Source organism: Ylistrum balloti, unplaced genomic scaffold (genome assembly GCF_031769215.1).
Source record: "Ylistrum balloti isolate Yb309-2 unplaced genomic scaffold, AGI_CSIRO_Ybal_v1 Utg370452, whole genome shotgun sequence".
NCBI classification, from domain to species: Eukaryota; Metazoa; Mollusca; class Bivalvia; order Pectinida; family Pectinidae; genus Ylistrum; species Ylistrum balloti.
Window position 1 is genome coordinate 694054 of NW_026782300.1, and position 14167 is coordinate 708220.

General features: G+C 33.8%; 1 protein-coding gene across 2 annotated transcripts in view; it reads left to right on the forward strand.

The window, feature by feature from the left end:
- Positions 1 to 14167, forward strand: part of LOC132555125 (putative tetratricopeptide repeat protein 41) — a 41823-nt gene that overhangs the window by 18627 nt on the left and 9029 nt on the right. For both annotated transcript variants that reach the window (XM_060219467.1, XM_060219468.1), the window contains 10 exons: positions 4411 to 4615; positions 4907 to 5063; positions 5344 to 5532; positions 5841 to 5946; positions 6427 to 6563; positions 6829 to 7027; positions 7351 to 7501; positions 7653 to 7802; positions 8054 to 8160; positions 8504 to 8596. In XM_060219467.1, the coding sequence (XP_060075450.1) occupies positions 4411 to 4615; positions 4907 to 5063; positions 5344 to 5532; positions 5841 to 5946; positions 6427 to 6563; positions 6829 to 7027; positions 7351 to 7501; positions 7653 to 7802; positions 8054 to 8160; positions 8504 to 8596 (1494 nt within the window). The remainder of the gene's footprint in view (positions 1 to 4410; positions 4616 to 4906; positions 5064 to 5343; positions 5533 to 5840; positions 5947 to 6426; positions 6564 to 6828; positions 7028 to 7350; positions 7502 to 7652; positions 7803 to 8053; positions 8161 to 8503; positions 8597 to 14167) is intronic.

Genomic DNA, 14167 nt, shown 5'->3' on the forward strand with positions numbered 1-14167 from the left:
ATTGTATCCTTTTGTAAAATATTCATTCAATAATGATATTTTTATTTTTATGAAGCCAACCAAGCAGTTTTGAATAATTGACTTATTTTCTCCAATACATTGGCATTTGTTCAAAGAAATCTATTTTGTAATGAGATTTTGATACACATACAGATTTCTTCAATAATGTAATTTATGTTCTATTTTAGTCTTGTATCTGAAGTTTGAAAAATTTGAATCCTAGTCAAAAGATTTCATTAAAGTAATTTACTCCAAATTAGTTTAAGGGATCATTAGATTTAATTTAAGTCAACCGTTGTTTGTCTAGTGGTATAACAGTCATGACTATTGAAAGATATCTGAACAGGTACGTCAGGGTTCACAGTGATAATGTGACCTTGTGTATTCTGTTCAGACATCATATTGTGATCATGGGAAGAGTTTTTGGCATTTAATCAATTTCTATCTAGTGTTATACTGATGTCATTCATGATTTTCACTCTTGGCAGGCAGAATTGTCTCACTCAAAATTACGAACATAATGAATAAAAAAATGAACAGGAAAGTTTCCTCACCCTTAGACCATTTGATTCTCTATTAAGGATATTTACGGTAGCTCTTGCCCATAAGGATAAATCCGGTAGGTTTCGCGCATGAAAATATTTATGATAGGTCTCATCCATAGGGATATTTACGGTAGGTCCGCTCATGAAAATACTTATGATAGATCTCACCCAATAGGACATTTATTGTAAGTCTCACACATGAGAATCTTTATAGTAGGTCTCGCTAATAAGGATGTTTACAGTAGGTCTCACCCATAAGTTATTTATGGCAGGTTTTGCGCGTGGATATATTGATGGTACCGTACTGCTCACAACATTTCAGCAGATTACACAATGCTGTGTTACATAATCTCCTTTAGTGTTTTACTTTGTAACTACAGCTGTGCTGAAGGAGGTTTGCCAACTCTGTGTATATCAACTGTACCAATTGTCTAGCACATATGGTTCCAGTTATCCCCCTTACATATTGACTGTCATTGTCAGAATAGTGGTTACAAGCTGGTGTTTTGTAAGATACAATATATTTAAATATAGCCAAAACTGTCTAAAATAGAACAGAAGAAATCTTTCCAGGTGGTCATTATGCACAGGTATATTATATGTAGAGTTTATAGACAGAAACCTGTATATAAAGGTGCTCTTGGCAAACACTCTTTGCTATTTATAGACAGCTTTTGTAATGAATCAGGTTTTTGGAATATGATAGAAACATGGTCTTTATAGAAAAGTGGAAAGTTAATAGAAAGATGATTTCTAATGATAGTTTATAAATGATTTTTATAGACAGGTAGAAAGGTCAGAGAAATGTAGTATTTATAGATTGAAAATTAAATATAGCACAATGTAAATAGGTTGAATGTAAGAGAGGTGTTTTTACAGACAATTTGACTTAAATGAACTTTTTTTCTGCTTATAACTGGTCTGTCATAAGAAATAAGTTAGTTTATTAGGTACATATCTAAGATAATTTATCCCTGTGATTTTTACCTGTATAGTTCATAGCTCTGTAATTACCATACCTGTCCTGGACAGTTTACTGAGATTTCACAAAAAAGGACTTTATCACCAATATGTTGTAATTCAGGTTTCTTACACACATGAAAAGTTTCATTTAGTTAGCCGACCTCTGGGTCAAAAGATTAAGTAAATTAGCATATCAATCATGATGTCTGTTTCTTCATGACTTGTCACTCCTTGACAAAATATGAGAAAGAAAATAAAAACATTTTTCTGAGCCATAAAAAAGAGCATGTTGGTAATTTGAGGATTTATGTGTTTGTGAAAGTTATGCATGTCACCATGCTTTATATATTAAATAAGGCACATGATATTAATTTGCATGTATGTATATTAATAAATGTTATTTGCTATTCAAGAAAAACACTAATTTGCATGACTGGTAATGGTTTTGATGAACATGTATGATTTATATAGGTCGAGCAAAAAAGAAGAAAAGCAAGGGAAACCAACGAACACAGTATAATATTAGTATGTTTGTAACATGCACCCCTTATGTACACCACTGAAGTTGGATGTAACCTGCTGTAACACAGTGTGGCTGTATAAGGCTGTAATCTTGTAATCTATGCCTGTGTGACTTAAGTAAACCTGATGACAGCTCACAAGAATTTTACAATGGTGTCGTATTAGTTACCCCTACACCTCTTCCTTTTATATATTTGTTTTAATATTTTAGAATGGATAATGATAATCTTCAAAATTATGATATGGAGATAGTAGACAGTACAAGCTAATTTAGGATTATCAAAAGATTATTTCAAATTGCTTTTTTGAATCCTTGTTAGAAGGGTTATCTCCCTTGTCTTCCTTCGCATTCAATGTGAGCCTTGCATCAGGTATACCTAGACTAAACCTAATTTTCTGATACAGTAGGGACTGAAACCACCAGTGTTTGATAATGCTGTGTGAACAGCAGGCCAGTCTGTCTAAATGCCTTGTTGTTTACCATCTGAATTGCCAGTAGATATGTGATATGATTTTGGTTTACACTAAAGGCTGTCTAAATATTGAGTTATCTCTCTTTAAATGGGTTAGTGACTTGTAGAGATATGGTTTTTGTGTGTAGATGCTGCTTTGTTAGGGATATAATTAAGGTTAATACATTCTGACCTCTTGTCAATTAAATTTAATTGGTCTCTCCTGGTGTGTTAATTAATAATCTTGTTGAGAGTTTTACCCGTTTTTGTCTGTGGTTGTCTTAGAGTAGTATCACAATCCCTAAATGGGGTATGGTTTCATAAAACTGGCTCCTGTAGAAATTTGTGCTTTTAATCAAATTACAAATGGGAAAAATGGCAAAGAAGCTGAGATTCCCATCATGGTTATAGATATTAGCAAATCTTATTTGTTTTTTATAGGGGTATATCCTGATTTTACTGTAATTATATAAAAGTATAGCATAGTTTGATTAATTTCTTAGATAACTGAAAATGCTAAAATATTTACGGCATTGCTGGGGTTAAATTTCTTTTATTACTTAATGATTCCTTAACATCGAATTGACAAGAATTATACATGTATTTTGGAAACCTCAAAATATTTTCTTCACTCCGTGTTTCTCGGTACTTGGATATTAATATGATACCTTCCAAAAAATTTCACCATATCAACTTATTATCATGACCGTTTATATGATATACATGTATTCATTTAACAAATATTCTGTATATGCTATTTTCACTTAATAAATTGCCATAATATCACAAAATTATATTACTAACATGTTCTCCTGGATCAGCTTACCTAATATTCACAAAGACTGTACCACGTAATTATATAGCATGTCACAATTCTTTCTTTGAATTTTAGGTGAAGAGTTATCTGCCCAGAACTATTTTACAATGTATTGAAATGTCAAGGTAAAGAGTTATCTGCCCAGAGTTATTTTACGATGTATTGAAATGTCAAGGTGAAGAGTTATCTGCCCAGAGTTATTTTACGATGTATTGAAATTTCATAGCTCGAATTTCTTTAAACCTTTATCAAAGAAATTTGCTTCAAAATATGTTTGAAGATAAGGAGGTAAACAAATTTGTTGCTTTCATGCTTATAATGCTGACGAGTTTTAGAATGACGATATTGATGCGGTAGATGTTTTTAGAGATGTTGTTTTAGATATGATTTGTGTGATTTGTTTTTCTGGCTAGGAAGTGTTTTAGGAAAAAATTTGTGATTTTATTAACTTTTCAATAAAGTTATTATTTCATGTAGCAAAACCAAGTTATCAAAATACAGTTTAGTCATGTATATAAATGTTCAGAATATTTGTAATATCATCTAAGTATTTTCAAGCAATTATATATATATATTCATTGTCATATTGCCTTGTAATTCTTATGACTTTGTTGTGACATCTTAGTGATTATAGTGAAAGTGATAAATTTGTCAGATTCTAATTGTTTGTAATCATCAATTTGATACACAAGAATATATATATATATCTTATGACCCCAATTAAGAATCATTTCGGGAATTAAGCATTTTTTAAGTCTAACCTAGTTTGTTGTCTAGTTTCAAAATTTTGCCAGTATTTGAACCCAATAAAAGGCTGACTGTTGTTGGTGAATTAAAACTAACAATGGAGTAAAGCCAACAGACCCTGGACAGTTACTTTGATAACAACCTGCATAAAAAAGAAATTTGAAACTAATGACATTCACAAAGTCTTGCCATAATTAACTTTTTTTTTTTTTTTTGGTAATTTTAGAAAAGCATTACTTTTTAATTTTTTACTCTGTGAAAACGGAAATAAACTTATTTATTGACTGATTCTGTTTAAAGATCATTAGCAGATCTGAAACAGTTTGAAAAAAAATGAATATTTCAATTTTTTTCTGCTGAATAGATTCATTCAAGTCAATTGGTTCTGAAGTGACAGCTAATGATGCTGCCAACAGAGAATGGAGAGGAGAGAAACAGAAGTTCCATATCCACATGACCAAGTATTTCAAGCAGCTGCCTTTCTCCAATGTCATCCTTCTAGGACTGCCTCACCAGTTACTGATGGCTGGAGACTTTGAGGGACTGTCAAAGGCCCTCATGGATCCTGTGTAGGTTTTAAAATATTCAGAACAACATGTGTTTTAAATAATTGTAATATATTGGTTTTGTTTTGATTAATTGACCAGATTGCAACACAAATGTTGCTTACAGTAGGTCCCTTTGTTTGCAGTCACCATTCCAGTTTGTGAGTTCGCATGTGTTGAAAACACAGAGCCAAATATTTCAGTTAATTTTATTATAAATTTTCATAGACTGATATAAAGTTTCTTTTTTTTTTTGTTTTTTGTTCTAAAGCTGTCTAATTTTGGGTCATTCGGTTTTTTTTTTTTATTTGCCAGAATCATAAATGGCTTCCTGAATGAAGAAAAGCAATGCCCATCAAATAAACTGGACCTTGCGTATTACTGGTCAGTTCTAGCTGGTCAAGGTATTGACATAACATCCACCTACACACAGCTGCTGACCAGCCTTGGTGTGTTGGATGACCAGTCAGAGGTAGGTACAATTCAGGACAACAAACCCAGTTAAGTAATGTTCTTAAGTTGAAGTCAATAATTTTTCCTTTTTACAATTTCAGTATTCTTTTCCTACTTGGAAATGTAAGTACGAGAAAAACTCTAACTTGGAAATTTTGAACCATCAAGCAAAAACCAATCAACAAACAAAAATCAGTCTATTCTAAGTCGGTGCTGTGAAATATTTCAATAATATAACAGGGTCTGATAAAACTAAGGGAGCTCCAGTATGACAAAATGAATTTTTCTTTACCTGATAGGATGGTGACGGGACCATTCTAGTCAGTGAGAACGGAGACGCTTTGTCAGTGTCTACCTTAGACGAGAATGGAGAAGTGTTTAGACCCCATGTTTTTACCAATGTACCTCGAATCATAACATCATCCCCGCATGAACAACGTACACTGTCGGTGATTGAAGAGACATCAAGTGTTGCAGACAGCTTTAGGGTCAGTGTTCAGTTGTACTCATCTAGTATGAACGGTAGTGTTTACAGATAGCAAAATCAGAACAACATGGCTCAATTTCAAACAAATTTTAAAGATAAAATTCATCTGCCAGTCGTGTTTAAGTACATTTTTTCCTCATTTGTTATTTTTCCATACAATTACTTTTGGCATTATCTGGTTATTCAAAACATTCATAGATTTATAAAGTTTGAAATAATTTATTAAGATCATAAATGTCTTTCAAACAGTCAGGTTTGAAAAATCTAATTGTGTAATAAATTCACATCTCTTGTCTTTGTGATCAACAGTATGGAGAGGAAGGGGAAGATGAACTGCCAAGGATCACAATCTCAGAGGCACAGAATGGGATAGACACCATCTTTTTAACAGAGAGTAAAACAAGCATCACATCAGGTAAATACACTAAACCCTTGTTAAGGGGTTTCTTGTTAAAATGTCCATCAAGTGTATTTCAGGTAAAGGTGATGAGCACGGAAATTTTAGGTGAAAAGAAAAGCAAAATTTTGGCATAAAAAATCCTCTGATATCTGCATTTCAGTTTAAGGAGAAAGTGACTTGTTGTCCAGGAAAAAACCTGTTTATACTTACAAATCAGGTTAAAAAAAATCATATAGTTATCTCCCTTTGACCATTACATGTTAATTTGTAACAGTGGCTTGTCATGGAATTTTCAGAGACAATTTATTTTATTATATTCAGAAATCACTGGAAAATTAACTTTAACTTTACTGAAAGCAATGAAAAGAAAAGAAATTTAATGAAAATTTTTCTCCAGGAAATATATGGCTTATAATTCATTAATATCTCATATTTATCTTTATGTAATTTCATAGCTGAATCTGGTTACTGAAGTTATGAAATGTTTTATGATAGATCAAGGACCAAAGGAGATTGTGCTGACCTCCTCTAATATCAAGCTGGCCTTCATGATAGCATGCTTTCTCAAGGACACTGGACATCACAAGGTCACGGACACCATATGTAGGGCACTCAATGACAAACTGGATAAGGTAGAGTATATAATAGAATATAGAATATACAGAAGAATTAATGTACTATACATGCGTAATGTTTCCTTGTAGACATTGAAGAGTTTCTAAATATAAATTACAGTACCAGTTCTTTGTTTATTCATTTTGGTAGGTCTATTTAGATTATTTCTTGGCAATGATTTTGATTCAATTTTCAGCTGTATGTAACTAAATAATATGCTTTCTCTCTCGTAAATTATTTTTTGAGTAGGTAACTTTATTAAAGTGTTCTATCATGATTCAGAACTACCCCTTGTCTGAGGATGACCAGCTTCTGCACGCTCGTGTCCAGGAGATGTTGGGTCAGTTCAGTAAGGAGGTGGAAGCCGACATGGAACAGACAGAGAAGTGGTTCCGACGTGCACTTAGAACTGTCATGGATATTTCTGACCTAGATATTGAAGAAGGAACACCTAAGTACTATGAGATAACTAATCTTAAAGGTAAAATTTTCATTTATTTTCGTTGGCAAAGGCTTCCTCAAAGTCATATTTATTTGAACATTTCTGTTTAGCCACACAAATATTTTCATACATTTGAGTGATCTGTTGCCATGCAACCATAATTTTTCTTTTTGATTTTTGAGACATTTAATAGTTTTCCAGATGGTAAATTTTTTTGTGAAAATCCTGAATTTAAACATCAATGACATTCGTGTTCAAATACTATATTTCTCTGATTAACATCACATCTCACTCTAAAAATGATGTGAATTATTGATTGACAGTGAAAAGTAATTGAAAAGCAACATTCTTTCTAACAATAGGGAGACTGCTAAATCACCATGGAAACCTGAGGCTTCAACAGGGTAGCATGGATATTGCTGAAGATCTACTAAAAGAGGCGCTCGACTGTGTGACCAGTTGTGGTAACCTAGCAACACGGGCAACAATTCTCTACCATCTAGGCATTCTTAGGTCAGTGGAGTACTTGTTCTAAATAATGTATTTTATATGTGAACTTCTTAACAAATGTTTACTTAGTTTATTTATTTCAATATCCATTTATCTCAAATTGTAACATCATCCCATTTGTTTCATTAATTCTGGTGATTCTTTATGTCTTTAGGTCCCAGCAGTTTGAGTTTTTACTGGGAGAAAGCTGTCTCCGTCAATCTCTTCTTATTCGAGAGCAGTGGTATGGCAGAACACATCCTCTGGTGGCAGACATCTTGTATGTCCTAGCTGGCATCATGGGAAATCCTCAAAACATTCGAGGGTATGTTTCTTTAAAGACAACAACCTATGTAATTCTATATGGCAGGGTCTGTTAACTGACTTGTAATATGTTTTAATGTAAATGAAATTGATTTGGTAAATAGAATTCTGCAGATATTATTTATATACAGATAAATAAATACATACCAGTATTAGGCTTGATAATATCCCAAAATTATGAATAAAATTATACTTGTATCTGAATTTTAATATATCTTAAATATGGAATAAAATATTTCATTATTTTTTAAGCTATGACAAAGTGGCTGCTGAGACTGTCTACAGACGTTCACTGGAAATTAGGGAGACATGTCTGGGTGCAACTCACCTATCTGTTTCTGATATTCTTATGGAATTAGGTAGGTTATTTCATACCCTAAACTACTGTCTACAAATTTCTTGTTAAGCCCAATAAATAATAAAGAAGGTATGCCTTGCTAGATCTGAAACAAAGTGTAGCTATGTAATCAATTAGCCATCAACAAGTTTTAATGAAGTCAAAATTTCCTTAAACTTCCAACTTTCCATCTTAAATCTCATCTTCTTGAAGAGAGGGAGAAGATTTTAGGGTCTACAAATTTTCACGACATAAGTCAAAGTATTTTAAATATCTCAGATTTATTGGGAGAAATGTTGATAGACATTGAATTACATTTTATTAATAATGAAAACAGTGATAATTATGTAATTAATCACTTGCAGCAAAGTTGGTGCAAGAAGAATCAAGCCAGGGAGCAAAGGGTGAAGCTGTGAAGTTATTACAGCGAGCTCTGGACATCAAAACTACCCACTTAGGTAAGGCAACTTTTCTATGGTATATTCAACTACAAAGAAAAAAAAAGATATGGAAGTTTTTATTTTTGGCTGGGTTGCACATAGTTAAAATCCGGGTTATATAGTATGGTGAATGGTGGGCGGGTGGGCAGGTGGGCAGGCAGGTGGGAGAGGAAAAGGGGTACAAGTTTTGTAGAATCTTGAAAATTTGTAGGATGTTTATAGATATGTTGAAGATGTGCACCTATTGATTTAGGATTCATTCTGGATGGTATTTCTTGATATTTTGGAACTTGGTCATTTTTAACAGTCTGGCGTGGAAAATCCAAGATGGCAGCCTTTGCCTCTCATTGGTTGAGATGTTGTTTTGAGCATGTTAGCCTCTCATTGGTTGAGATGTTGTTTTGAGCTTGATATATAACATTGCACTCATCCCGCACCGGTCAATTATGGCTTTGCCCCATTTTTAAAAAGATGTCATGCCAATTCAAAACTATATGAAAGTAATTAATTCTGTTTTCATAAATAACTATGTTTTCATTGACCACAGCAAATTCAAGTGTGATGAATTTTGACATAATTTTCATTGTTACACTTGGTGTTGTTGCTTGCAGCATTACACTATTATTTGACATCTTCATTGTAAAACTGCAGACGTCATAACGCCACAGGTTATAAAATTCCCTTGGTTGTATCATGAATTTCTGCATACTAGATATGAATGTAAAGATACTGTACTGACTTCTGTATTCTGTAATGGGTCATATTGAAAAGTTCTACAAGCTGTGTTTGTTGGATTATCTTGAGAGTTATCTCCCTTAGGCCATTCATGCAATTTTAAGGGTGTACCGTGACAGTTTTTTTATACAGATTGTGTAAGGGTCTACTAATTGATATTTCAAATACGTATTTTACATGTGTGGTTACATTAAGACAATTAAGTTGTTGATATTATTTTGTGAGTTATCTTCCCTTAGTTCAGAAGCTTGACACATTGATGGGAGACAACTTTTGTGAGTCAGTACTTTTGATACTTGTCAGTTGTGGCTTATATCAGCAATTATGGCCACAGTGCAAACCCACAACCAGCTACTTGTTCCTTTGTGTCTTTTTGACAAATTAACCAGCTCTTGTGAACCAGAATAGTGACTATACATTAGTTATATAGTTACACCTGTAACAACTGATTACATGTCAAAATATCACTGACATCAGTCAGCACCATACACTGGAAAATCAACATTTGAAATGTATGTAAGTATAAGTAAACAAGTTATGATAAAAATATTGCAACAAACTGAAATAGAATACTTACAGCTGATTTAAAGGGCAAGGTCATCACCAGAGTATTTTTCTGGAGATTATCTTTGAATGTCAGAGTTATACTTAACTTAAGTTTAAATGTGTTTTTAACAGAATTTGAAAACCTAAGGTCAAGGTCATGACTAAGGGTACAAATTCTCCATTGCTTGTTCAGATTCCAACTTTTCTAATGCAAATCGTTATTAAAGGTAGAGTTCAGATGTGTATGTGGATTTTGCTATACGCCTTGATCACACTTCGACCAGAAGTTATGTTTTATATACAAGATTAAAAGCACTATTTCTCAATAGCTGATGCAGGTTATGAAATGCAAAAATATTTGACAAGAATTTGCATAATTGTTACAAGCAATAAGATGTATGGCACTTCCCTACAGGTATAAAAAAATAGTTTTTGTTTTTTTTTTGTTATGCAAAGAAATCCAAGCTAATCATCAGCCCTAATTTTAAATACTTTCAGTCTGTTTTTTCTGATTCTATTTTCTTTAGGCTGACCCTACCCAGGTGGCACCCCTTATTAGCCATTGTAAGTTTATTGTGACACATCGGAATGTTTTAAGGGAAGGTTATAAGATTTCAGATACATTACCATTTTAAAGTGTGGCCAACATCTCCATATATCAGTGGGTATGTACATGTGGTTACTGGTGGTGCACTATGAATCCTATTGGGACCATGCAGCCCTATGTAGTCTGTAAAACCTCTGTTAAGTCTGACCTTAAGTGGAACACTGCCATCCTACATTGTCTGGTCTACCTCTGTGTTAAGTCTGACCTTAAGTGGAACACTGCCATCCTACATTGTCTGGTCTACCTCCTGACCTTAATGGAACACTGCAGTCTAGTCTGTACTACCTCTGTGTTAAGTCTGACCTTAAGTGGAACACTGCCATCCTACATTGTCTGTACTACCTCTGTGTTAAGTCTGACCTTAAGTGGAACACTGCAGTCCTATGTAGTCTGTACTACCTCTGTGTTAAGTCTGACCTTAAGTGGAACACTGCCATCCTACATTGTCTGTACTACCTCTGTGTTAAGTCTGACCTTAAGTGGAACACCTCCTGGGTCTACCTCTGTGTTAAGTCTGACCTTAAGTGGAACACTGCCATCCTACATTGTCTGGTCTACCTCTGTGTTAAGTCTGACCTTAAGTGGAACACTGCAGTCCTATGTAGTCTGTACTACCTCTGTGTTAAGTCTGACCTTAAGTGGAACACTGCCATCCTACATTGTCTGGTCTACCTCTGTGTTAAGTCTGACCTTAAGTGGAACACTGCCATCCTACATTGTCTGGTCTACCTCTGTGTTAAGTCTGACCTTAAGTGGAACACTGCCATCCTACATGGAACACTGCCATCCTACATTGTCTGTACTGTCTGTGGTCTACCTTGTGTTGGTCTACCTCTGTGTTAAGTCTGACCTTAAGTGGAACACTGCCATCCTACATTGTCTGGTCTACCTCTGTGTTAAGTCTGACCTTAAGTGGAACACTGCCATCCTACATTGTCTGGTCTACCTCTGTGTTATGTCTGACCTTAAGTGGAACACTGCCATCCTACATTGTCTGTACTACCTCTGTGTTAAGTCTGACCTTAAGTGGAACACTGCAGTCCTATGTAGTCTGTACTACCTCTGTGTTAAGTCTGACCTTAAGTGGAACACTGCAGTCCTATGTAGTCTGTACTACCTCTGTGTTAAGTCTGACCTTAAGTGGAACACTGCAGTCCTATGTAGTCTGTACTACCTCTGTGTTTAGTCTGACCTTAAGTGGAACACTGCAGTCCTATGTAGTCTGTACTACCTCTGTGTTTAGTCTGATAATGGTTGAAATCTTTATTATTTAACAGTTTAACTTGGCCACCTTGGTCAATATTTCTGATATCAATATTCAAAGTTCTAGCCTGTCCATCTGTTGTAAACTTTGTCTGGAAACGTTCTCCATATGTCATTTTGTAGGGTTAATCATCATGACCTGTAGTTATGTTTTTCTGAATTTCAGTTTTTATTAAAAACATTTATTGCCTTTTGTTTGTTTTAGAATCTTAGATTTGTGTGGAAATCTCCATTTTTTAACAGATCTGTTTTATAATTGACCGACTTAATGACTTAGTCATGAAATTGTGTTTTCCTGGATTGCAGATTTGTTCAATAATTTTCAGAGGAGCTGTTGCCCATTGGTTTTTTTCCTTCTTTTGGATTAACTTATATCCTTGAATGGTAGTAGTCTTCACAACCTTGACATGAAATATGTTTTCCTGAATGGCATTTTGATACCACAATCTTCAGAAGATTTATTGTTCTTTGTTTTCTACATTTTCATCTTGTCCTGAGATCAAATTTTCTAGGTTCGTATGATCTCTTTAAATGTGATATTCTTTGTCATTAAAACATAGCACTCTTTCCACCATTTTGACTCAGCCCAGCTGATTTTGTTGAACTTTGTAAACTTGATGTCATGACATGACAATGTACATTTAATGTGGCAATTTGATGGGACAATTATTGTTTCATTTCCATATTTGTACTCATTACCATAGAACAAAGTATTTCTTTATTTGTTTGCGGAGGATGGGTATCTAATGTTCTGCTCATGTCTTACTGGATACACAGCATCACATAGTTTAGTTATACCCTATTTGTCCTTTGCTACATATTTTATTCCAAATACGGGCCCGAGTTCAACAGTCAAATGACATCTTATAGAACATTTCTGGAGCAATATAAACTGGTTTGTTGGTAGATTTATACAAGTCTGAGTTACATTCATCCACTGCAGTAGTTAATGTGTGCTTTTGATAGCAGTAATCTGTGAACTTCGGGATGGCTGCTGCATAAGGGGGAAGGGGGAAGCAATGGTAGGGGTCACCCCAAATTCATTCTCATCAGCATGTACGCCAAAATCCTGTGGCGAAGCACCTGGATACTCAATAGACCTGTGTAAATGTACTATAGCATATACAAGGAAGCATATATGTGATAGACTGGTGTCATTGTTATCTAATACCAGTGTCAGTTTTATTTAGAAACATCTTTCCATTGTTTAAGTAAGATAAACAAACTTTGAGAATATTTACCGTACATATAGATTTATTTATTCTACAAACGAGATTAGAGAAATTGCACTGATGGCTTTGTTACTTTTATTACCATTACAAAGAAACCCGCAGTAACTTCTCTTGCCAATGTGAAGAATTGTTGCCAAAAGCCAGTCTAATCTGTTCGGGCTGGAATTGGTATTGTTGTACTGGACTGAAAGAAATCCATTATAATATGATTATCGATTATATGAAAGGTAAATTAGATCAAATGATTGAAACGTTGACAAGAATGATTGTCAGTCCAATTGGATTTTTGATATGTTTCTTTTTCTATAGTTAATGGAGAAATGATCAATCGTAGCAAAAGAGAAAAAGTTACAGGGATATATTTTCTGTGCCAGTGTTGAAGATAAAAGAGAAGCTTTCTTAAAAGCAAATATTGAATCTGAACTTCAATGTGTTTGGTATGAATGTTTCCAACACTTTCACAAGACCTAAATAAACAATAACGAGGGTTCATGTTTGAGAGAGTTACAAGCCTGTTTGTTTAAACACTCTGCTAATGATGATCTAAGTGGTATGATAAACCACTTTGTCTAACCACTTTGTCTGTCTGCTGAGGTTTGGTGGTCAAAACCTTTTTAGTTTTATTCATAAATTTTGTTTGTTTGTCTTACCTTGGCTCTCTATCAAATTTGAGGTCAGATGGGGAATTTTTTACAGCAGTTTTTCATGATATTGTTTGATTTCTTGCTTTTTGATCTTATTTGGTTGACTGAAACAAACTTTTTTTTTTGAAAAGTATAAGATGCCTTTTTATTTCACCTTCAACACTACAATAATGAAGTTTAAATATATATATATATATATATATATTTTCTTTTTTGGGGGGAGGGGGTTGTTGGCTCATTCATTGTGAAGGTAATTACAATATTTGTTCTTTTAAACTAAAAAAACTGATTTTGAATCGTTGATTACTGAAATAATTAACATTATTTGATTGTTCAATCTGACATGTTGTCAAAATTTTTATCTTAATTCAAAATTTTAATCTTAATCAAACACCATTAGAATCCGTGTAATGTATTTGATTTAATTGTATGAATTTTAAAACAAGACTGATGATTGAATTTTTTTTATTCTGACAAATCTTGCCTATTTGATCTGTTAGATGTTTGAATGGTGGCAGACGGTATAGGGTTTCAGATTGACCAAGGTTCGATCGTGACTCGC